The sequence below is a fragment of the Lepidochelys olivacea genome (assembly GCF_965140295.1).
Source record: "Lepidochelys olivacea isolate rLepOli2 genome assembly, chromosome: 1".
Taxonomy (NCBI): Eukaryota; Metazoa; Chordata; order Testudines; family Cheloniidae; genus Lepidochelys; species Lepidochelys olivacea.
The window spans coordinates 10,830,476-10,854,720 of record NC_140411.1 but is presented as its reverse complement, the minus strand read 5'-3'; the positions used below and the strand labels follow the sequence as shown (position 1 = coordinate 10,854,720).

Here is a 24,245-nt window from a genome sequence, read left to right as displayed (position 1 = left end):
ACAAACTTTGAATAGTAGTCGCACAATCCCGAGAAGGACCAACGTTTGTCCTTGTTTTTAGGCTCTGGTGCATCACGAATGGCTTTCACCGAGTTTGGTTTTGTTTGTATGCTGTTCCGAGAGAGTGTATGTCCTATATACGTCACTGAGTCAGCACGGAATTGACATTTCTTCTTGCTGATGGTAAGTCCATGTCTTTGAAGTTTTTTTATAACCCCTTTTAGGATGACATATTCAGATTCATCTTTCAATGTCATCTAGGAAGTAAGTACCATCCCTTCTCTCTCCAAAAATGCCATGCGTCATTCTCTGGAATACAATCGCGGCAGAGGCTAACCCAAATGGCATCGGCTGTAATTGGAACAAACGTCATGGAGTGACAAATCAAGGGTCATAAAGACTCATGCCTCCTTCAAGGTGAGCGGCGTTCCACTGATGTTGGGTAGAGCATGACAATCCACGACAATGCTGGAGTTTAGCTCTCTCAAGTCCACACACATGCAGACAGCACCACGAGGCTTCCTGGCGGGAATGACAGGAGAAAGAAACCCGTTCTGACGAATCAATGATACCTGCTCCGCATGGTTTCAGAATCTGCTCCTGGAATGGTTGTCTCAGTGCAATTGGTACGTTTAGCACTTTATGTTGCACAGGGAGCATACTGTTTTTTGGCTGGATCTCGTGCTTGGAACTATTTTGCAACACCTGTGGTATCGGTGAAAACTACTGGAAAGCCAGAGATGATTCCTGGTAGTGGCCTACCCTCAGTTTGCAGGACAGATCCTGTGCTACTGGGATCTCGTATCCTCTGAAGATCCTTTTGATGATTCCCTCCTAAAATAGAAATTCCCTTTTGGACTTCTTAGCTTTTCCCTTGGACATTACAGCCTTTGCACGCGAGAGCAGCTGTAAACTAGCCATTGATGAGGAGGGGAGATCCACCATATCCTCCGGGATAGATGTCAGGAGGCTGCAACTGAGGTTGGGAGCTGGCAAATACAGCAGAACTTCAAAGATATGAACACCAGAGTTATGGGACTGACTGGTCAACTGGAGACCAAGTGGAACTGGAAGTAATCAATCAGGCAGCAGCATGCTGCACCATGCTGTATTGCATCTTAAAGGTAGGCCCATCTGGGCTGCCTGTCCTCACCCCACCCCCACAGCAGCCACTTACAGCAAGACACTGGGCCTGTCAGCTCAAGGCAGCCGGAGTCAGCAGAGCAGGAGCAGGGCTGGGGTCTGCACCGCTTTCACACCTCCCCCATACCCCGGCCTGGAGTGGGACACGCTGTTTTTACCCCCCCCACACACACTCCTCCAGCCAGGAACAAGGGACACTGTTCCTGAGGTGTCCATAAGTCTGAGGTTCGACTGTAGCACGGTGTAGAACTGGTTGGCAATTATAGTGCAAGGCGGGCGAACCAGGATCCGCTAACGTTCCTGCCTCCTGGCCCTCGACTCACCTTTGGCAGTGGTGGGGGTGATCGCCCGTCCCTGTGGGGATGCAGTTTGCCACCATCCTCATCTGTGAGAACTCCAGAAACAACATGGATGGCAGACTTGCAGACTTCAGCAAAGGGTCCTTTTGGGTTGTGCACTGATTTCTTGGCAGGGCACATTTAAACGTCGGCCTTGTCACCAGGGCCACCGCATCTGTAGCACGGGTAGCAATGTGGTGTGTGGGAGGGTAAAGGCACCGAGGAGATAGACTTAGGCATCGCCGCCGGCTTCCTCGTTTCCCCCGGGGGTGCTCAACCCCTGCTCCGCCCCAGGCCCCGCCCCCACTCCCCCACTTCCCCAAAGGCCCCAACCCTACCCCACCTCTTCCTGCCCCCTTCTGCCCCCTTCCTGGAGTGCGCCTCACCCTCACTCCTTCCCCTGCCTCCAGCGTCTCCGGCATGCCACCGAACAGCTGATCTGCAGCAGGCGCTGGGTGGGAGGGGGAGAGCTGATCAGCCAGGCTGCCGGTGGGTGCTGAGCCCCCGCTGGTTCTTTTCCATGGGTGCTCCAGCCTCAGGGCACCCATAGAGTCGGCACCTATGGACTTAGGAGCTTTGCAGGTTGCAGTCTTGTGTCGGACTGCATTCGCCTCCACAGGCTGGGAGACAGCTGGTGCCTCATACGGTGACATAGCCCTGTGGGTGGCGCTTTCTACCCGTTGGGCGGTTTCTCTGGTTTTCTCCAAGGCGAGGCGTTTTATCATGAGGAGTCGTTCAGGATCCTTGGAACTGGTCTTCTCCCTGACGGTCTGACCCCTGGTCGTTTCCTCTGAGCAAGTGGCAAATTCACAGGTTGCTCTTGACTCAGGTGAGGCGGCTACACAGAGGTCGGTGGCCTTGTGAGGCATCCGTACACGGGAATAGGACCTGCGATGCTCAGCAACAACACTGAGTCGAGGATTAAAATGATCCTCCAGGGCTCAGCGAGCCGCACCGTATGGAGTCGCATCTTGCGGGAAGTCAGTACCAGGAGGGAGATGCTTGAAGATTGGCTGTGGCAATGCGGCAGTGTGGAGGGTAGGAAGAAGTTACAATAGGAAGCACATAGTTACAGGAGTTAGGCCTCCGTTGTGCCCAGGGGTGCAGGGGATCTCCTGGGTTAGGCATGAGGAACGGTGGAGGTGGAATTTGCATCATGGTAATAAGCGTGGAAACAAGCTGGAGATGGCTGGTGAATTGAGCAAGATTGGGGGAGAAGAATCAGCTGGTAAGAAACGCTGACTGGCCCTGAACAGCTACTCTCACGGTGCAGCTGGGTACTCAGAACTGCAGAGGAATTTGCCGGCTGGGAAAAAGGAGCCCAGTGAAGAAACAGGCACCGGCCCTTTGAGTTTCTCTTCTCAGCCAACCGATGGTGCAGAAAACAGCAGACAGACACACACTGGGGCGCTGTCAGCAGCTAGCTTGATACAGCACAGGCCCTGCCCGGGAGAGCTCACGAGCTAAACAGACAAAGGCAGGCTCATTATTCCCATTCTAGCAGAGGGGGAGCAGGGGCCCAGAGATTTGCCCAACAGAGGAGGAAATGTGGGTTCTATTCCTTGCTCTGATATGGACACGCTGTGGGACCTTGGGCAAGTCACTTAGCCTCCCTGTGCCTCAGTTCCCCCTCTGTACAAAGCGGCTCACTGCCCTGCCCCCGAGGAGAGTGCATTAAAGATTGAGGGGAGGGCTCAGATGACATGTAACGGAGCAGTTCCCTGTCGATGCAGCAGAGGGCAGCAGTGCACAGAGACACCAGATCTAGCCAAACTCCCCGTTCCGGCTAGCTCTGTTCAGTCCTGCGCTGCACACGGTGTGTATTGAATCTTGCCGGGTCTCTCCAGCACTCACTCAGCGGCTTTAATTGCCCGGACAAGACCGTATTGATTTTCCTATTATCCTGGTTCCCCGGGGATTGGCTGGGGCTTTGGCTCCTGAACGAATGGAGCTGCTTTTCTCCCACTAGCCCGAGAGCTGGCCGCGGCACGGCGGGCAAACAGCTGGTGATGTGCGGCGTTCAGAGTCCCACTCTGGGGAAGTCTTGCCGAGAGCAGGCTTTTCTCTGGTGCTCGGCCCCGGCTCCTCGATCGTGGGGAAACCTCCGTCAGAAAGAAGGCTGGAGAAACCTGGTGTCTCCCTACACGCCGTGTCGCCACCCACCGCGGCCACTAGGAACTGCGCAGGGGCCGAGCTCAGCCCATGCCACTCCCAGTGCCCATGCCCGTGCCACCCGGCTGGAGGGCAGTCACTGCCCGCAGCCAAGCCGGCTGCAAAGGGCTCCAGCTTTCTTCATAAAACTTCACCATCAGTTTAGCTCTGCAGGCTCCAAAAAGAGCCCTTTGTCCTTTATTCCAGAACGTGTGTGACCATGTTAATTTCACCGTTGTTTGTTCTCAGCCCATTTTCCGGTCGTCCCCCCCCACTTCCTTCCCCTTTGTCCCTTTTGACACTGACAATAGAGGGGAAGGGGGCAGGAAAACAAAAATTGTTTTGGTTTTCAGGTTTCGTCAGAAATAATTGGGGAAAAGATCAAAAACCGGCCTGGTCAGCAGAAGGGAGGCTTTAAAAATCCCCGGCCCTTCATCTCTCTGTGCTTTCGGGGACACTAATGTCTCCTTCCTCTCACTCTTTGGTGCCCGTGTGTGTTTTAAGCTGCAAGCTGCATGGGGCAGGGCCCATCTCTCACTCTGTCTGTGCAAAACCTAGCACGAGCTGACCCGATCGCAGCTGACCCGATGCCGCTGAAGTGCTAGGAGGGCGTAGAGAAGGGCAAGAGACTGTTATAAAGAATATATCTTCCATATACACGGGACCTTCTGTCCTGCGGGTTCTAAAGCCCTCGACAAACTTGCAGCTTATCCATCCCAGGGCAGGCGTTGCTCCTCGTTCTGCACTGAAGTGGTGAAACCACGTAGGAGCTTCTAGTGGCTCCCCTTTTCTATTCCCGAGGCAGCGTCCCCTCCCTTCCCAGCGGTGAGCCATGCTACAGGGAAGTTTCGGCAGAGGCCAGGTAGGGTTGGAGACTCACTCGGCAGAGCCCGTCTGGGCTAGTGCAGCAGGATAGTATTAGCCTAACAAAATCAGGGGCAAAGGTCCCACTGACGTCAGCGCGTTTTGGATCAGGCCCGTCTCGTCACTGTGACGTCAGCAGGTGGGCGCAATAACTGGCTCCTGGCCATTCCCCAGCTGCCGTCTGTCTGGTCCACTCAGTGACTCAGAAAACCCTGCGGCTCCAGGCTTCCCCTTTGCATGTCAATTCATATGTCCCGGGCAGCGGGGTCCCTTTCCTGGCGTGAGGCGAACCCCGACAGGTTGGGGTGGCTGGCAGTGCGGCTGGGGAACAGGGCTCTGTGAGACGCAGCCAGGCCTCGTCCGCCTGCCACGCTAGCGCCTGGGAGAGCCACAGGAGCAAACTCCGAGTCAAGCCTTCACCGCGGAGATGGGTGCTGAGCCAGGGAGCTGGACGCCCCCAGGGCTCCTAGATTCCAGAGCCCGAAGGGACCTGTGGGATTTTGCCTAAGACAGGCCAGAGAACCGCTCCCAATAATTCCCAGAGCAGACCTAGAGAATCATCCCGTCTTGATTTAAACATGGCCAGGGATGGAGAGTCCACCGCGCCCCTTGGTAAGTCGTCATGGGGGTTCTCCATCACTGACAAATGGTTCAGAATGGGGGGGGGCCAATCATGCTCACTCTGGACCTGGCTTTGCTGCTGTGACCAGCAGGGGGCAGCACCACTATCAGGCAGAGGAAGGAGCCAAGAGCTCCCTGCCAAGCCGTCTAGCGGGTGAAATTTCCAGGCCAACCCCAGCGGCACGCCGCCATGGCTTGGCTATTTCTCATTCCCACCACGGATGACACTCATTCTGGTCACAGCAAAGGGAGGCCTTCTAACCCAGGGGTAGCAAATGGAAAGGGAGGCCCCCTCCTGCAGACAGACACCAGCTAATGTGTGTATGCACCGATCCTACCCCAGCAGGTCCCCGCTCCCACCAATGCAGATCCCCTTCGCACACCTGCTCATAGAAATCCCTTGCACACCCAGAACACACCTCCCCTACACACATGTGGAGATCTCCAACACACACACACAGATCCCCTGCGCCCACACAAAGACACACACAGATCCCCTGCACACGCACACAGATCCCCGGCAGATGTGCACACACACAGAGATCCCCTGCACACACCCGCATGCTGTCACGGAGTCCCTGGGCGATGCTCTGGAACTGCTCCCCATGAAGCCAGGCAGGACTCTGGGGAAGTCTCCTGTCTGTGAGCAGCCTGTCTGCAGGACACACAGCTCACACGGCTTCCACCTTCCTGGGTCTGACCTCGGAGCATTCAGCATCCTCTGCCCCTCCGTGCGCTTCCCACAGCCAGTCCACCCAGGTGGGGCTCCTGGGGAAGCCAGAGGGTCCTGCCCCCCAACTTCGCAGTCAGACAGGACTCTCAGCCAGCCAGTAAAACAGAGGTTTATTAGACGACAGGAACATGGTCTGAAATAGAGCTTGCAGGTGCAGAGAACAGGACCCCTCAGCTGGGTCCATTTTGGGGGGCAGTGAGCCAGACAACCATGTCTGCCCTTCACTCCATGTCCCAGCCAGCCCCAAACTGAAACTCCCTCCAGCCCCCACTCCTCTGGGCTTTGTCCCTTTCCCAGGCCAGGAGGTCACCTGATTCCTTTGTTTTCCAACCCTTTAGCTCTCACCTTGCAGGGGGGAAGGGCCCAGGCCATCAGTTGCCAGGAAACAGGGTGTCGGCCATTCTCTGTGTCCAGACCCCTGCACACACCTGCCCTCTAGGACTCTGCAATGATCATACCCCCTTACCCCACCACCTAGATACTTAAGAACTGCACAGGGGAAACTGAGGCACCCCCACACGATTCAGAGGAACCGTTAAGAACAGTCCCGCTTCGTCACACACGCGCACACACACAGATCCCCTGTAGAAGCACACACACAATCCCCCGCACACACACACACGGATCCCCTGCACGCGCGTTCACACACACAGTTCCCCTGCACACTATGGGGGAAGGGTCACTGAGTCTCTTTATCCCCCAACCTGCCATCACCCCCTACAGCCTCCCCCAGGGCAAGCCGCCAGGCCATTCCCCCTCTGGCACCTAGGGTAAGGACTGAGCGCCAACATAGGAGTCCCCTTTGGCTGACGCTGAGGCAGGCTGCCCCAGGGAGCTGGGCAGCGGGGGCCCTGGGCAGGAGTGTGACTGAGCTCCTGGGCACCCTGGCTGACAGAGATGGCTTGTAGCCCCATCCAGCGGGGGCACCGCCAGGTGCTGGGGGAGGCGCAGGCCAGGGAGCCCCGGCGTTACTCACATGCTTCTCCAGCGCCCGCAGGTTCTGCTCGTCCGACTCGCTCAGCCGCCCACAGTGCACCTGGTGGGGCAAGGCAAGACAGTGAGGGCCCGGGCACCCCCGCCAACCCCGGTCTCCCCGCCCCCAGCGCTGGGGATGGTTCTCACGGCTGACCAGCAGCCCCCCGTCTTTCCAGTCCTCCTTCCGCCCCCCGATCTGCTGAGGCCTGTGGCAACCTAGCTCTGCCAGTCCCGTGCCACGCAGCCGTCAGGGAATACCTGCACGGGGCAAACAAACAGGCAACAAGAAAGCCACAGAAATGGATGTGCAGAGCTGCGTCCCCTGCTGGCAGGCACAGTGCGCCCATCAGCTGCCTCCTGGCCGGGGGAGTGGGCTCTGGGAACTCAGGGTGGGCCGCGGGGCAAGCAGGGGCAGAGACAACGGGCCTCCCGTGAAGCCCTGGCGAAATCAACATGCCTTTTGCCAGGCACTTCCAAGGAGCCAGGGCTTTGCCCCAGGCCACGGCAATCCCAGGGCCAGAGTCTCAGCGGGCGTAAAGCGGAGCAGCCTGGCTGATGTCCCAGGAGCGCCCTGGCGCGCACCAACCAACCAGCTGGCCCTTTCCCAGAGCACCATCCCGCCCAGAGCGCAGCCGACTCTCCCGCCAGAGCCCTGCTCTGCGGGCTGCCCTCGGCCTCTCTCACACCCTTAGCATCCCCGTGCCGCAGGTCCAGCAGGGACACCAGATAACTCACCTGTGCCTCTAGCTCGGCCCTGCTGCCGGCGGGCCACGGGAGAGCAGGGAGCACCGGAGACATCACCCTGTTCTCCGGAGAGCCGTGAGCCCACTTCCAAACACCCCTGAACCATGGGGCCATCTCTAGCCTCCAGCTAGTAGCCTGCAGCCACCTGGATAAGCGCTGGCTGCTCAAACCAACTGTACTTACGGCATTTGCCCACAGCTAGCGGCCGTCAGACTGGGAACGGTCCAGCCAGCCAGGCTGCTGTCAGCCAGACTACACCGAGCAAATTAAAAAGCCACCTCCAGGCCGGTCCTTTAAGGTGGGTCATTAATGAGCATTGATAACAGCACTGACAAGGCTAGCTTGCGCCTTCCCAGCTCCTTCTGCACACAGGTCTCAAAGGCCTTTATGGACACCAATGCGTTAAGCCTCCCAACCGGCCCAGGAGGTAGGTCAGTGTTTCTATCCTCACCCGACAGTTGGGGAAACTGAGGCAGGGAGCAGGGAAGCGGCTGCCCTCAGTCTCTCCGGGCGTCAGTGACAGAGCGGGGAATGGCATCCAGGAGTCCTGAATTTAGCAAGCCTGACTCTCAGCCCAGTGCCACATTGCAGTCGCTCTGAAGAAGGGTTTTTCTCTGGGAACCAACGGCTATATTGACACCCAGGCTGTCTCAATCAACCCCAGGGCCTTGTTTGACTCTCACTCACACAGGTGGGAATCGGGAGGAACTCCAAGGAAATCCATGGAGTTTGCAGCTGCAAAGCCGGCACCACTGGCCGCAGGCCCCGGCCCGTAGCTCTGTAATAGCTGGTCTCACTGCGCTGACTTCAGACGTCCAGCAACGCCAGCAGCAGTGCAGATGGGCTCAGGCTTCATCAGCCACGGCCGGAAGTGTCACTTCGCCCAGCCAGGCAGCTGGGCCGAGACTAGCTCTCCGTCCACGCTGGCTTGTCCAGACTGTGCTGGATTAGGACAGCGGATGGCGCAGCCAGGGGGTGAGCTTGAACCGCTCCGCCTGCCATTTCCAGCTCCTATTTCCAATCCCTAGGGGGCGACAGCCAGCAGAGCAGCTGCACAACAAGAGAGCAACACTTCCTTGGGCAAAAGCAGTCCTGGAGCTTGACCCAAAGGGGTCGCTTTCCTTTGATCCCAATGGGCTCTGGATCAGCAGCTGGAGCCTGCAGATGAAGTGGTAATTTCTGTAACATTTTTATGATGCCTATGCGTGCCTCAGTTTCCCTCCTGTAGTTTGCATTACTGCCCAGTGGAGGCAAAAGGGTTAAGTCTGCCCTTGGGGCAGAGCAGGGGACAGGAGGTATGTGCCTGGCCTCGCTGTAGCAGCGACTGGGTCGTGCAAGAGCTGGCTGGGACCTATTCAGAGCAGCCCCCTCGCCATGCAGGAGAGCTGAAGCCAGTCTCCATGTGGCCGCCCATTACGGAAGAGCGGGTCCCCTTGGGTGAGAGCTCTTGTGGTGAGGTCGATTCGCACCCGCTCAGGACCCACCCCTGCCCTGCGGGAAAGGCTGCGGGTGGTGGTGTGGTCGGACCCCGGTGTTATTCAATGGACTCCACCCTCGGGCGCAGGTGGGCTGCTGGAGGCACCTGCGTTACGCAAAGGCACCAGGATGGGCCTAGACGCTGGGTCTCATAACGCCTCCCTGCCGCTAACTCACCAGTGTTCGGAGAGCACTTGGGATCTGTGGGGAAATGGCGCTGGAGAAAGGCAGCACTTGGGGACTAACTGATCAGCAAAAACCTTTCCAAAGCAACTCAGATTCCCTTGCCCCCAAGGCCAGAAAAACAAACGGAGAGCCCCGCTGGGCGACAGTCAGCGAGGCGCTGCTTGGCTCCAGCACCTCAGGGCCAGGATCCTGCTCTGACCTAGAAAGGGGGTTTGCCTACCGGCTCAGAGCTCCCCGTGCCGGCCGCTGCAGCCGGGCCAAGACGTAAATTCACCCCAATACATGACGGGTGGCGGAGCATGGATGTGTGGGTGTGTTTGTGTGCGTGGCAAGATCACAAGAGTGCAGTGTGTGCGTCAACAGTTTTGCACCATGTGTCTCTTGTGATCACGTATTCCCTGGCTCCCGGGAAGAATCGCTCGGGTTCATGAGCTCTCTTCCTCCAATTCACAGCAGCGGCTCTCAGCCACCCACCAGCTGCCCCACTTCGCCGCACATCACTCACCCTAGGTACCCGGGAAATGACGATCACCGGCACACCTGAAAAGAGATGCCAGGTGCACTGCCAGAGAGACAGAGAGGAGATAGCTTCCACTCCTGCCTGCCCTGCAGCGTGCCCGGGGCAGCCAGCTGCAGTCCTCAGCTCTCAAGTCCCCAGACTCAGAGGGATTTGGGGGTCAGTGCTCCCTTTGCAGCTGGAACCCATCTGTGGGCCAAGCTGTGCGTATTGGAACAGGTACCCCGGTGTGTTGCTGCACGTGTGCGTTAGAACAGGTACCCCTGTGTATGTCTGTCTGTGTACCACCGTCTGTCTGCCACGCACGTGTGTGTGACAGAACGTAGGCATGTGCGTGGCAGACAGACGGGGTCACACACAGAGAGGCTGTGGGTATTTTCTTTGCTTCTCGATTCCAATCCCCTGTCCCACTCTTTCAGATTGGTGTGTGTGTCACTCCTAGCTCGTTACGGTCTCTAATTAATTAGTGCTTTGCTCTTAGCAACTGCTTGGAGGCTGACAACATCGACAAGTTGGGCCAAAACGGCATCCAAGAACGGCACAGAGAGGCTCCTTACACTTCGTTGTTCCAAGGAGCTGAACGGGTGCCAGGCGCTTTCCATGGGAAGCAGTGAGGGCTTCGCTTCCCCGCTCGGCTCCGAGAAATCAGGCAACACCAGCGAGTGAATGGGCTCTTTGCTCTCCTAAATCAGTCATTAGCTAACGGAATCACCTGCTCTCAGGGGGGGCTTGCTGCCACTGGGAGTGGCATGAGTGAATTAGAGCGAGAGCTGTTCGAGAGGAGACGCAGCGTGAGAGTCGTCGGATTGGCAGATCTTCCCACGGAGCTTCCCTCCCCTGGAGTCTCCGGAAGGGTGCTGGACACAGTGGGGGAAAGCCACTGACCAAATATCCCAGGCCGAGCTCTGACTCCGAGGTGGAAGAAGAGCTGAAGACTCATTGGCGTCTGTGTCCCTGTTGCAGGGCTGGGCACCAGCATGAAGCCCTTAGACAGCCTTTTAAGTGTGTCTCCATTAGGGTTTTACATCAGATCAGCTGAGTGAAACTGGCTCAGCTCTTTTAGCCCAGGGCAGGCCGCCGAGTGCAGTGACTGTATTTCCATAGTGCCCGTGGGGTGAATGGAGCTGGACAGACCAGGGACATGACCCAGGACCTGCCCCTGGGAGCCGAAATTGGATGGAGCCCCGTGGAGCTGCACCTGCAGCCTCTTTGGGGCTAGATCTGAACTCTGCCACTTGGGAGGTGGGGACAGGAAGGAGGGAGAAGGGGGCTGAAGATGGACAGAGGGGAAGGGATTTACATATGCGAAAGGGCGCAAGTGTGCCATGCAGAGATGGCTTTGTGCAATGGGCATAGGGCGGCCCAGGACCTCCCAGGTCCCCTGCTACTGCAGGCAGCCCTGTCGTATAATGCTGGTCTGAAATCTATAGAACTCTGTCTTAAAACTCGCCTGTGCCCGACCATCATCCCAGGAACGGACTCTGCGAACTGGGATCAGCCCCCAGGTAGGCCCTCTCCAGCCTGTCTCAGCCATTTGTCTCTTTTCGACACTCTGGCGACGCTTGTCTTGCGTGTCATGCCAGCAAAGTCCCCCTGAACTGAACAGCCTGGATCGTGTGTGGGAAAGGGCATATGCGTACGTCACATAGGTGGGCCCACGTGTTTGCCTCGGGCCTGTGAAAAACCCGCGGGAGCCTACCATCGCTGGGAGTGGGCCCGCCTCGCACATCTGCTATGTGCACGGAGGGAGAGAGAGTGAACACGTCACATCTGTGCGAGCCCCCGGCACGTACGTGAACACACGTGTACGTGAACAGCGGTGGGGCTCTCCTGCCAGGGCTGGGAGTGCTCCCCAGCGATGGGGCCAACGTGTGAGTTTGTGAAAGGTCAGTGCTCATTAATCATCTTAATTCCTTTTTAATAAGCACTGGAGACAATCTCTTGCTGCTCGTCTTCCTCCTTAATCCATTTAAACCATCCTCTCTCCCTGCTCCTTGGGCTGATTAGCAGAAGCCGTGCTCCCCAATGGCGTCAGAGCCTTTCCAGGGCCAGGCCCAGGAGGTATGTCCCGAGAGGCAGACAGGGCTCTTTGTTAACCTTGCATTTCATCTCGCTGCTCCCTTCCCCTGCGCCTCTGACTGGGAGGAATCCACTTCAACGCAAGCGTTCAGAAGAGCTCGCTCCTGCCAGGCTCCCGGCCCCCGCCGGGCCCATCGCAACAGCCTGCCTGGCACATGGCTAATTGCTATCACCCCAGGAGCCGCCGGTTGCCGTGCTCCCTCTACCAGCCAGCCAGCCCACAGCTCCCTGCGCTACACTGTGCATGCTGACTGTACGGGAGCAGTTCACGGCGAATGGAGCGGCTTCCGATCCAGAACGGCCCTGCGGCCAGGCGGGACTCCACAGACATAAGCAGGAATCGAACCCCGGCCCTCTGTTCCAAATACACTCACCTCCCATTTCCAGCTGCAGTTTAGTGCCCGGTGCACCCCCCGAGGGGGCAGCGGAGACACGGGCATTAGCCAGTACCTGGCTCCGTGGCCCCGTGGGGAGTGGAGCAGGTAGGGGCCCATGCTGAGTGCTCCCTGCTGAGGACGGGGGTCCAGCGATAGCTGATGGGCTTAGCTTTACCTTGACTCATCTCAGCAAGGGGCAGTGCATTCACGCTGACTGTTCCTAACCCAGCAGGGAGCTGATCTCTCCGGTCACGGCCAGGCACCGGTGTGGCCCCGGGGTTCCATTTCACAGAAGAAAAATGCCTGGCCCCCTCCGCAGTTCTACCCCTTCGCCCGCAGGGGGAGCCAGGGAGCAGCACATGCCGCTGGGGGCCTGGGAGCAAGGCGCCCTCAGTTCTCCGCCTTCACCTATAGAGGGAGCCAGCGAGCTTCCGTTCCCGAGTCCACTAGGCCTGGGTTTCCACCGGGCCGCCCCGGGCTGGTCACTGCTAAAGTTAACGGGGAGCAGCGGCAGCCATGAAGGATGCTCCGGGCAGCCCAGAGATGGGTGGGAAGCCGGGAGCAGCCATCCACCCCATGTACCCCTCAGGAATCAACGCTTTGTATGGCCAGACTTGTGAGATCTGCCCCTCAGCCGGTGGCACCCATGTGAGGACACAGCTGTGGCAGGGGGGCAATCCTGGGCACCCATGTATGGAGGCTGCCCTTGCCCTGCCACCCCCAGGGCCCCGCGGTGGGCACATCCCATGCACCGATCAGATCCAAGCCCTTTCTGCAGCTGACAGCCACAAGGAGAAGTGCCTGTCAGTCCCCTGCATGGACAGGCCCAGGGCCCGGGGCAGCAAAACACCCTCCCTTTCCGCCTGAGCTAAAGCCCAGGGAGCATGTGGCGTGGCCACGGTCGCCGGGCTGAGAGAAGCCAGCGTATTGGTGCTGTGTGGGGCTAAGCAGATGCTGCATTCCACTGCGTAGGTTCCTGCGTCGTATGGGGGGCCGGTCGGGGGTTGTGGGACCTGTCTCGAAGGGCTGTGCAATCCTTCAGCACAGACACCTCTGTATACAAAGGCTGGACCCAGGCTATGTCTTGGCTGCCCAGTTCCTCTGACCTGCCCCCTTCCAGCTTTCTCCCCTTCACACTAGCTCCCATTCACTTACCAGGATGACAGCGACCACCTCCCCTGAGTCCTTGTCCACCAGCGGGTTTATCAACACTGCAAAGCAAGACAGCAAAGTCAGCCCAGTGCGGAGGAGATGCAAAACTAGGGTGATAATAGGGGAAGCAGGATGGGGGCACATGCTGGCATTTGCAGACTTTGTGATGTCTGGTGAGATACCACAGATGGGTAGCTATCCATCCATCCACCTCATGTACGCTCCTTTCCATCCATCCATCCATCCATCCATCCATCCATCCATCCATCCACCCATCCATCCATCCATGCCATGTAACCTCCACTCCATCCATTCATCCATCCATCCCATATACCCTGCTCACCATTCATCCAACCCATACACCCCATTATCTATCCATCCATCCCATGTACCCTGCTCTCCATTTCTCCATCCATTCATCCATCCCATGTACCCCCCTCCACCTATTCATCCAACCCATGTATCCCCCTCTCTATTCCTCCTTTCCTCCCTCCATCCATCCCATGTAGCCCCCCTCATCCATCCCACATCCATCCCTGCATCCACCCCATGTTCCCCTCTCTCCATCCATCCATCCCCGCATCCACCCCACGTTCCCTCCTCTCCATCCATTGACCTATCCCATGTGCTTCGTGGTCTGTCTCTCCCTCGTACCCCACGGCAGAGCTGTTGATCGATCTCTCTGTGCCCTGCACGTATCACTGCAGTAACTGAGCACTAGTCCATCAGAAACGCAGAGGATGAGACACGAGGACTCCTGCTCCCCCACCTCCACCCCCACGTTGTCCCACCCCGGCCTCTTCCTACCTTGCTTATCAGGAGGCAAAGGTGCCGCCAGGCTGCCCATCGGTTTGCCCTGGAGCTCCGACTGGGGCAGCCCATTGCATCCCACCTGCTTCTGCTTGAGGACGGCATCTCTGGAAGCACAAGAGCAGAAGACACAGCTCTGAGCCAGCCCGGGCACAGATGGCGCTCCAAGGAGAGCTGCTGGAGAATCAGGCGCAGGCTCCCCTAGCCACCAGGGATGGGATGGAGACAGCCTGCCCCGGCCTGGGAGACAGGCACTCTGACTGGCACCCCTGGCAGTGCCAGAGTGCTCAGAGCCTGCACCTGACCCGCCGGGAACCAGGGCCGAGCGGGGCGAGTGGGTGGCACTCCACATAGGCCAATGGCACTTGTTTCTCTGGCTGGAATTGGGCTAACAAGTTTAGTCTCAGACACGAGCACTAGAGACAGGGCTAAATGCATCACCAAGGCTGAACCTTGCCCTGCTTGGGGCTGGAATTCATCCACAAACCCAGATTTGAATTTCGACAGTGGAAAAAGCAGGGGGCCCGAACCCCAACCAACGAGCACTTGAATCAACTGATTGTATCCAATATTCCTGTACTGTCACAGTGGATAGAGTGAGGGCTTTTCTGGAAGCTGGTGACACGCTGGTGATCCGTCTCACTGTGAAATGTCTGTATGAACCCTACATTGATATTATGCTTTAAAGTCTGTGACCAACCAAAGGGAGACAGGAGGACAGGCAGATCTGTCCCCAGGTCTCCAGCTTAAATTAAGCAGTGTGGAATCAAAACACTGGAAGCTCCATTTACATACGAATCGGCAGGGGGCCATAGGAAGTCTCCAGGAAGCAAACAACAGCAGGAAACCTTCCTGGCTCTTGATATAGAGACTTTGGGGTCACATAAGTGGGCAAAAAGACATTTGCATTATCCCTCTCCTGCGGGAACACAAATAAAGCAGCATTTTGAGGCAGAAAGGATGGATCCTGGCTGGAAAAGCCAGTCATGCTGGAGACGGCGCTGGAAGCTGGGAAACCGTCCTGACCAAGAACTCGAGCTGATTACATTGGGGTTTTAGTCTTAGAAGCCGGCTTTTCTTTGCTTGTAACCCTTCCTGTTGTCACTCCTTGTACTTGGCATCACCTAACCCAGAGACTTTCTGTTTAATAAACGTGTTTCACTTTTACTATAACCCCACTCCTGCTGAGAAAGAAGAGTGTTTGTCAAACAGCAGTTAAATTAATCAATGGCGGTGCCGTGACTCCTAAAGGAGCAACAAATGTAAGATCATCTGGGAACGCAGAATGACAGAGGCTGTGCATTGCAGAGAGACATCTCTGAGCAGCTCAGGCTGGAGTTCCCTGAATGTCTCTGCTCGGCGCGGTTAAGGCAGGTAACGTCTCTGTCATGCTGTCTGGAGCGGCTCGCGACCGGGAGTGCCAACCTCAGGGCAGACTGTCAGAACACAGGGCAGACACCCCTAACCGGCCCTGTGTTCTGTAATTAGATTTCACCAAGCCAGTAACAAATGTGAACTCCTGGGTCACTCTACCAGGCTTACCATGGAGTCACAGCCCGTCACCTTACACTCTTCAGTCTATCTGGCCATCCAGACAAACTGGACTTTGTGACAGGTTTCAGAGTAACAGCCGTGTTAGTCTGTATTCGCAAAAAGAAAAGGAGGACTTGTGGCACCTTAGAGACTAACCAATTTATTTGAGCATAAGCTTTCGTGAGCTACGGCTCACTTCATCGGATGCATAAGTAATGGCAAAGTTCTTGGTTCAGGCTTGTAGCAGTGACAGAATAAACTGCAGGTTCAAATCAAGTCTCTGGAGTCCATTCACAGCTGGGATGGGTCATCAGTCCTTTCTTCAATCCTGCTTCTTACCTCTAGAGGAACTTTGCTAAATACTGAAGCATTGAAGAAAGGACTGATGACCCATCCCAGCTGTGGATGGACTCCAGAGACTTGATTTGAACCTGCAGTTTATTCTGTCACTGCTACAAGCCTGAACCAAGAACTTTGCCATTACTTATGCATCCGATGAAGCTTATGCTCAAATAAATTGGTTAGTCGCTAAGGTGCCACAAGTACTCCTTTTCTCTTTGGACTTTGTGATGCACAAAAATCACACCACCTCAAGTTTCTCCCAGCCTCAAGAGACCAGTCACTTACCCCAGATCAATCAGTACTCCAGATCTTACACCATAGACAACACTAGCAGGAAAATAAACCTATAGTAAATTAACTAAAGATTTATTAAATTAACTAAATTAAATTAACTGAAGATTTATTAGCTAAGAAAAAAGATTGAAAATTATTGAGAGGTTAAGGCAGGGAAACAAGTGAGCCACAGCTTGTAATTCCAAATGGTGGCAGTGATGTAATAAACTGCCAGTTCCCCAAAGTCTTTTCAGGGTACCCGGATGGTCTCTGGGGATCTCTGCTTTGCATCTGGTACCTTTCCTTGTAAGAGTCCAGACAGACCAGAGAGGAAGGCTCTTTCTTTGAATCCATTCTTATATCTTCTTCTGAGAGAAGGCAAGCTGACCGTCTCTCTACCCACTGGGCTTTTCCTTCGATTGACGGGGAGTGAGGAAGGCACTTAATTTTTTGACCTCCAACATCACACATAATGGCCACTTGCTTTGAAATCAGCATTTGCTGTTAAAGTCCTTAAGTCTGTCATTAGCATTTCCCAAGATGTCTTGGAAGGGTTGTTTAGTCACAGGGTACACGCAACGTGAATGTTCGGTATTGCATTCTAACAGGAACAGAGACGTGAAAACAGCACAAATAACGTCCCATTCGTTTTCATGAAGTTCACACACCCCATACACCATTATACAGCTCGCCGGTACTTTGACGTATACTAACACACAACTGAATCAACCCGAATACGCTCTAGCATGGCCTGGTCTGCCAGTGCCGCAGTCTGGACCAGTTTGCTGAGGAGGAAGACAGGCTGGCATGGCAGGGAGCTGACCCACAGTCATATCTCCAGCGAAGCTCCCTCGTGCTGAGGCAGAGAGGTAACACCGGGGCCTGCAGCGTGTTACAATCCCCAAACGCCAGGCTGTCGGAGAGCCAGATCCAAGTCCTGCAGCCTGGCCTCAGCTCTCGGCGGGTCACAGAACCGTAGACTCTGACCCACCCGCGCAGCAGGATCCTAGGACCAGGGTCCAGAGCGCTTGCTGACCCGAGTCAGACTGATTTGTGTGTGGACAGAAAAGGGGCTGGGGCTCAAACCGGAGTGACAGCCCAGGCTCAGAGTGCAGTGTACAGTACAATTCTACAGCGGCACTCCGGGCTCTTCCAGGATGAACCACTCCATCAATACAGGATCATGAGCTATTTTCAGTCTGTGCCCTGCCTGTCCCAGTCTTGTCCACTTTAAAGCCCGGCTCATCTAAACTGGTTTGGAGGAGCGTATGTGACCATGTTCATGTGGCCAAACCCTCATCCCTGGAGCAAGAGTGAATGTCTGTGCTAGGTCAAAATCCTGTTCCAGATTTACACCCTGGTCCCCAAGGGGTTTCCAGGAGCAATTTCCTCATTAATTACATAGAGAGAAATGTCAGGTTTCAGAGTAACAGCCGTGTTAGTCTGTATTCGCAAAAAGAAAAGGAGTACTTGTGGCACCTTAGAGACTAACCAATTTATTTGAGCATGAGCTTTCGTGATGCATCCGATGAAGTGAGCTGTAGCTCACGAAAGCTCATGCTCAAATAAATTGGTTAGTCTCTAAGGTGCCACAAGTCCTCCTTTTCTTTTTATAGAGAGAAATGTAGTCAGCAGTCCTCTAGCAATGGGCATCTCCTTTGTTCTGGAATCTGACAACCTCTCTCTCCTGGTTGTGAAGATAGAGTCTCTGGCATGAAATGAACTACAATGATTTATTTCTTTTACCATAGAAAAGAAAAACCCATATGCTCGTCTAAGGGGTGACCTGCCCACCTGAAATCCCCCTGGGCTGTAGGACATTTTTGCCTGCAGTTTGTCTGTACGAAGGAGACTGCATCTCTGATCCTTGCGTGCCCCAGGTCAAAGGCAACCACGGTATTGATACGATACGTACGAACCAGCAGGGCAAGGAAATTCTTTTAGCACGCAGTAATGCATCCTTCCCACTAGGGGCAGCACATGCTTGAGTCACCTTTGGGAGGAATGTGGTGAGGGAGGGTGCCCCCTGCAGGCCAGGAGGGCTAGAAAGTTAGCAGCTGAGCGTCCCAGGGGTGGCTCTTACAGCTGTGCTATTTAAAGGGCTACAGGCCGCCGGCAGTACCGTCCACCTGCAGGAGTGCTGATGACATGATCCATGTCTGAATGGGCCTGTCTGCATTAGCCGCCCCTGAGATCCATCACCCCCAGTGCTTACCGGCCCGGAGACAGAGATCGCGGCTTTCCCCGCTGACCGATGCCTGTCTGCGGCTACTGTCTATGCAGGCAGCTGCTGCACTGGTGAAGGACGCTGGATTGGCAGCCGGGAGGAGAAGGATGTGCTCTGGTTCCCTCCTGGGCAGGAGAAGCCCCAGGACAAGCGTGGCTGATACCCACCCTCCGCCAGCCTGTCCAGCGCCGACTGGGAGGGACCAGCTCAGTATTTCAGTCCCTGGAGCCCAGTCACTGGCCAGACCTCCGCTGGGAGTGGCCACCAGGAGCTCCAGTTAACTCCCATTTTGCTGCTGCTTTGGCTGGTGGGAACACCCGGGTCCCAAGGGGGGTAGCACCAACTTGTGTCACGTAGGCCCCCGGCCAGCCATCGGGCGGAAATGGGTAAAATACGCTGTGCTGCGATCCCAGCGAGGGGCCACAGAGCCCCGCTGCCTTTCACTGGTGGAAACTTTTTCATCAAAAATGTTTGCCCAGGGAAAATGGCTCCTCGGCCACCGGGGCCATCTCACACCCCCCATGAAGAACCGGAAACGGAAAACTAAAAAAAAAAAAAAAAGTTAAATATTTGGTTTCCCAAAACTGAAAATGCGCTTTTAAAAGGCGGGTTTGTTTGTTTGTTGTTGGGGTTTGTTGGGTTTTTTTTTGGGGGGGGGGGGGGATTGGCTTTTTAAAGGAATTTTTTCAGGATTTTCCACAAAAAGAGAATTGGGGTTTTTCAGACTTTGCTCTTGAGTCTTTCTCAGGAAAGGCTGGGGGCGGGGGGGAATCCTGTGAGTCACACTGAGCAATAGTTTGAAGAGCCCGTTGGGGAGATGTCACGGACTGTGGGGGAGTCCAGGCCCTGCACCCCTCTTCCAGGGATTCACTGAGACTCTCAGCCAGCCAGTAAAACAGAAGGTTTATTGGACAACAGGAACACAGTCCAAAACAGAGCTTGTGGGTACACCCAGGACCCCTCAGTCACGTCCTTCTGGGGGAGCAGGGAGCTTAGACCCCAGCCCTGGGGTTCCCTGTGTTCCTCCATCCAGCACCAAACTGAAACTAAACCCCCCCAGCAGGCTCCCTCCTGCAGCCTGTCTTCACATTCCTGGGCAGAGGTGTCACCTCCCCCTCCTGGCTCAGGTGACAGGCTCTCAGGGCACATTCCCAGGTCAACATTTCCCCCTCCCTGCTGCGTCACATCCTCACAGGAGAATGTGGGGGCTGTGTTGGTATCTTTAGTGGCTTGTTTTAAAATCCTTCTGAAGGTGGCTCTGGGAATCCTTGCTGCCGAGCAGGAACTGGGAATTGGTTCTGCTGCGCTTGATGAGAGCCAGCGGGGAGGGGAAGTAGGGGTTGTCTCCCTTGTACGCATGTCTGCTGCTGGGCACACCCCACAGGTGACTGTGTATGGATGCAGACCTCTGGGTCGGACTCCTTGTGATTGTCTGTGTGTACGTGACTCTGTGTGCCTGTCTGTGGGGTCGTGTGAGGGTGCGGGTGTGTCTGGGTCTTTGTATAGGAGTGTGATTGTGTGTAAAATGCAGGGTCTACACACTGTGTAAGTCTGGCCCCTAGAAGGGGAACTGGTCAGACCTAGGGGACAGTCCAGGAAGTTCACATAGGGACTGGAACGTCCCTCCAAGTCCGGGCTTCCGATTTGCCTCTAGTGCCCTGGCCCCAGCTGGCAGACAGCCCCCTTCCTCATGCCCCATGTGGGCCAGGCTCCCACTCCCTGGGCTGGGGGAGCGGTGTACGGGCAGGCACCTCCTCAGCGCCCGGCAGCAGGACTCCATCCCAGCACTGACATTTCCACTCCCGCTGTGCCATCTCCGGGTAGTCCGTCCACACCGCAGCAGACACAGGCATTTGCAAATGTCACCAGTGCCCTCAAATTAAGCTCCTCTGAGCTCCAGCGTCTGGTTGCTGTGTCGCTCCCTGGCAGCCGCGTGGGGCCCCCGGGAAGCAGCCTCAGCTCTGTTTGGACGGGCTTGCCCCCGCAGAACCTGGCCCTGAGCTCCACGCCCGGTGGAAAGCGCCTCTGGCAGGGCCCATGGCTGCGCAGCACCTGGTGGAGGAGAGGCGCAGCAGGGAAGGGGTTAATATGCTCCTGTCCACCCACCTGGCTTTACACCATCTCTGGCTGGAGCAGTGACTGAAATCTCCAGCTGGGCCATGCTCAGTGCAGTCTGGATCTAGCAGGAACCTGGCTTTGAGCCCCTTCTCCTTCCCTGCAGTCCAGGCCCTAAACTCCAGCTCTTCCTCCATCTGTCCAGGAATAAGTGACTGGCACCAGACCATGGCTGCAGGATTAACTCCCCCCCGCCCCCCACCAGCCATCATGATACCCAAGTCTGGGCCTTGGACAGGCTTTTGCATCATGGCCTCTGCACGTCCCTGGGACACGGAGCCACTGAGCCTCCTGCCCAAGCTGCTAAGAATAGGAGGAACGTATGCACCATGCGCACAGCTGGGTGGGGACAGGAGCATGGGACTGCCCGGAGGTGGCGCCATTGGGGTGTGGATGCGATTGCGTGTGTGATCTCCACGACACAGGGGTGACTCCGGAGTAACCCCAACTGAAATCAGCGGAGTTACTCCACCCACCTGAAGGGTATTAAGGTCACTTGCCACGTTCTGTTAAAGTCTCTGGTTTTGGTTGCTTCTGACGTTGCCACACGCACACCACTTGGGCTGAAATGTTCCACGCCAGGGGTCTGCCTCAGGCGGAACCTGGGTGGGAAATTTCAGCCAAAACAGCTCCACCAGCCCCGAGAAAAAGACATTGTTTTTGCCCTTGTTAAAAAAAAAAAACCCCACACACCGGCTGCCTTTTTTTGGGCTCTGACCCACAGGCACGGGGGTCCAAGCCCTGGCATTTTGCAGTGTGGACGCAGCTCAAGCTGCAGACCCGAGTCAGAAGCTCTGTGCCGTGCAGCGTGGACTCGCTAGCATGGCCGTGAGACCCGGCTCCAGCCATTGTAAGCCCAGGTATACAAGCCAGTGTGGACGCTCAAGGATGGCGTGGAAACCCCTACAGACCTGGGTTCCCAACGCACCGACCCTCTAGCACAGCCAGCACCCTGCTCTCCGCTGCAGGGTCTAGGGGCTGCTGAAATACAAATGCAATTATCACAATAATACACCTCCCATCAGCTTGACAAGCTGCCGTTTATCGCACCCTAATTGCCAGCTCCAGCTTTCGACGTGGCCAATCAAGCCCCCGGGCAGTTGCAGCACCGGGCAGCGCCTGGGTCCCGACTCCTCGTGTGTGACAAGCGTGCAGCCATCCAAAGCGTCAGACTGATCCCCCAGATCGGCCCCCAACTGTTGTGGTGCAAATGCATTTCAATAATCGGATAAGAGGGCGGAGTCTGGGGGGGGCGGAGTCTGGGCGCGGAGTCTGGGGGGGCGCAGATGGCTGGAAAATCAAAGGCGGGGCCTGGGTTTTGTAAGTTCCCATCTGAGTTTTCAAAACCAGAATAATAATTTACATGAGGTTGTTTTCTTAAATGACTGAGCCAAATTCTGCCGGCAGCTGAGCGAGCTCTGCACCAGACCCCTGGGCTGGAGACATGCATACCTGTAACCCTACACAGAAAGCTGGGTGCAGAACCCACGGCCTTCTGCTCTGCAAGCCCAAGTGTCGCCCCACTGAGCTGAGAGCACTCCCAGCTGGTGCAGCCAAAGGGAGACTTTTATTCTGTCTGGGCCCAGCCACGCTTTGATTTCATTCCTTTGCCTTTTAAAACGACGAGCTGGGGCCATCTCTCTCGACACCCGTCCCGCAGCACGCGTGGCACGAGATTGTCTGGGTGCGTCCGGCCAGGGGAGTGCGTCTGTGCTCAGTGGGACTGTGAGGAGGTGTGGACCGGCGGGGTGGGCGTGGGCTGTGGATTGGCAGAGGTGCTGGGTGGGTGTTGGTAGGACGGCTCCCCGATCACCCCCCCGTCTTTCCGCCAGCCCTCCCCTTCCCACGGCCCAGATGCTGGCGCGTGGGCTGATGGCTGGCACCTGGCCAGAGGGCATCTCGGCATCGCTGCTCATGGGACGTCTCCCTGCAGCAAGCCGCTGTCGCCAGCCCCTTCTGGCCCCCCCAGCGGCTTCGTGCATGGCCGCCTTTCCAGCCCTGGGCTGTGAGCAGGGAGGGGAGGCCCGCGGGAGCGTTCCGGGGGCACCTCCCTGTTTGCATAGCAGGGGAGAGGCCGCCCCTCAAGGCCGTCTGCTAGTGCCAAGGGGTGGGACGGGCCCCCCTCCAGCGACTGGAGACATACGGACGTGGCTATCATCGCACTTCGATCCCCCTGCAGACTTCCCTGGCTCATGCAGCTGATACCACCTGTGGCTACCGGGGTCCCTGGTTCAGATCCCCACGCAACCTCCACTCTCTGATCTCTGCCCTCTGATCCCCCATGTTTGGGGCAGAAACTGAACGAGACGGGAGGCGCAATTTGTGCCCAGCGAATGGCAGATGCCCGCAAACCCTGACTCCAACAGGCAGCCAGGGGTGCAGAGAACGGCCTCACCCGCAGGGGGCTCCCCTGGGCTTCGCAGAGCTGAGTGTTGTTCATGGCACACACAGCTGTCCTGAGATCGAGGGGAGCCATGTCTCTCCAGCTGCTTCACGATGGTTTTTAGTAGGAAAGGGCGTTTCCACCCTCTCTCTCCAGCCTGGCTCTGTCCCCACGCCACCCCTAAGGCCTGTTATCTTCCAGGTCAGCAGGAGATGGTCACACCATGGGGCGCAGGACACACAGCCAGGCGGATCAGATAGTAGTAGGGCAGGGCTACAACCCCATTGCCCAGAGGGGAACTGAGGCACAGAGGACATAAGAACACAATGTGACATTATGCCCCATATTCTTCCTAGAAATATGTTTATGATGTGAATATGGCATAACTAAGATGTATCTTATGCCAGATTGGTCATGTGAGATATCATTGGAAAGGTTATGATTTGCTGACTATGATTATCTTATTTGTATGCATGTATCATTTCTGTATCTGACATTAGGAATATGAACTATGTAACAATTACAACTGTCTTTGCACCCAGGGAATGCTCACCAGACAGAAGGCAATCAGCCTGGAATGGGCCATTAGGAAGGACAATAGGACTTTGAAGATACTAATCTCCAAGCTTCCTGGGATGTTGCCTTGACACTGAAGGATCATGTGATCATGTCACCTGGTAGTGGACACCATCTTGGACTGCTGGTATTTTTCCACAAGGAGGGAGTGGGGATCATACCGGGAAACAAAGGATTCCCGCCAGATGTAAATCCTATTTAAGGCTGCGGAGTGAGTTAATCTTCATTCGTTCTTCACTGAATCCCCACCCAGGATGACTGCTGGAGACATCGAAGAAACAAAGACAAAAGGGAAGGGGTGGGGAGTATCGAACCAGGGCTGGGAATGGTGTCTGGACCGTGAAGGTTATACCGGGAGTTCTAAGCTGCAAGGAAGAGCTGTCTGTCCACAAAGAAATTCTGCAATCTGCTTAAAAGAACAGTTAGGGTGAGAAATTACTCCTTGTAGCCATTTCCTTTAGTGTATAAAGTTTAGTTTGTGTGTTTGTTTCATTTGCTTGGTAATCTGCTTTAATCTGTTTGCTTTCCCTTATAATTCCCCTCCAGCACCGCCTCCTCTCCTCTCCTCAGCCCCCCCAGCACCGCCTCCTCTCCTCCCCTCCGCCCCCCCAGCACCGCCTCCTCTCCTCC

General features: G+C 56.1%; 1 protein-coding gene across 2 annotated transcripts in view; it reads right to left on the bottom strand.

The window, feature by feature from the left end:
• Nucleotides 1-24,245, bottom strand: part of PDE2A (phosphodiesterase 2A) — a 358,875-nt gene that overhangs the window by 61,621 nt on the left and 273,009 nt on the right. For both annotated transcript variants that reach the window (XM_084626204.1, XM_084626205.1), the window contains 3 exons: nt 14,164-14,273; nt 13,360-13,415; nt 6,827-6,886 (listed from right to left, as the gene is read on the bottom strand). In XM_084626204.1, coding sequence (XP_084482330.1) covers nt 6,827-6,886; nt 13,360-13,415; nt 14,164-14,273 — 226 coding nt within the window. The remainder of the gene's footprint in view (nt 1-6,826; nt 6,887-13,359; nt 13,416-14,163; nt 14,274-24,245) is intronic.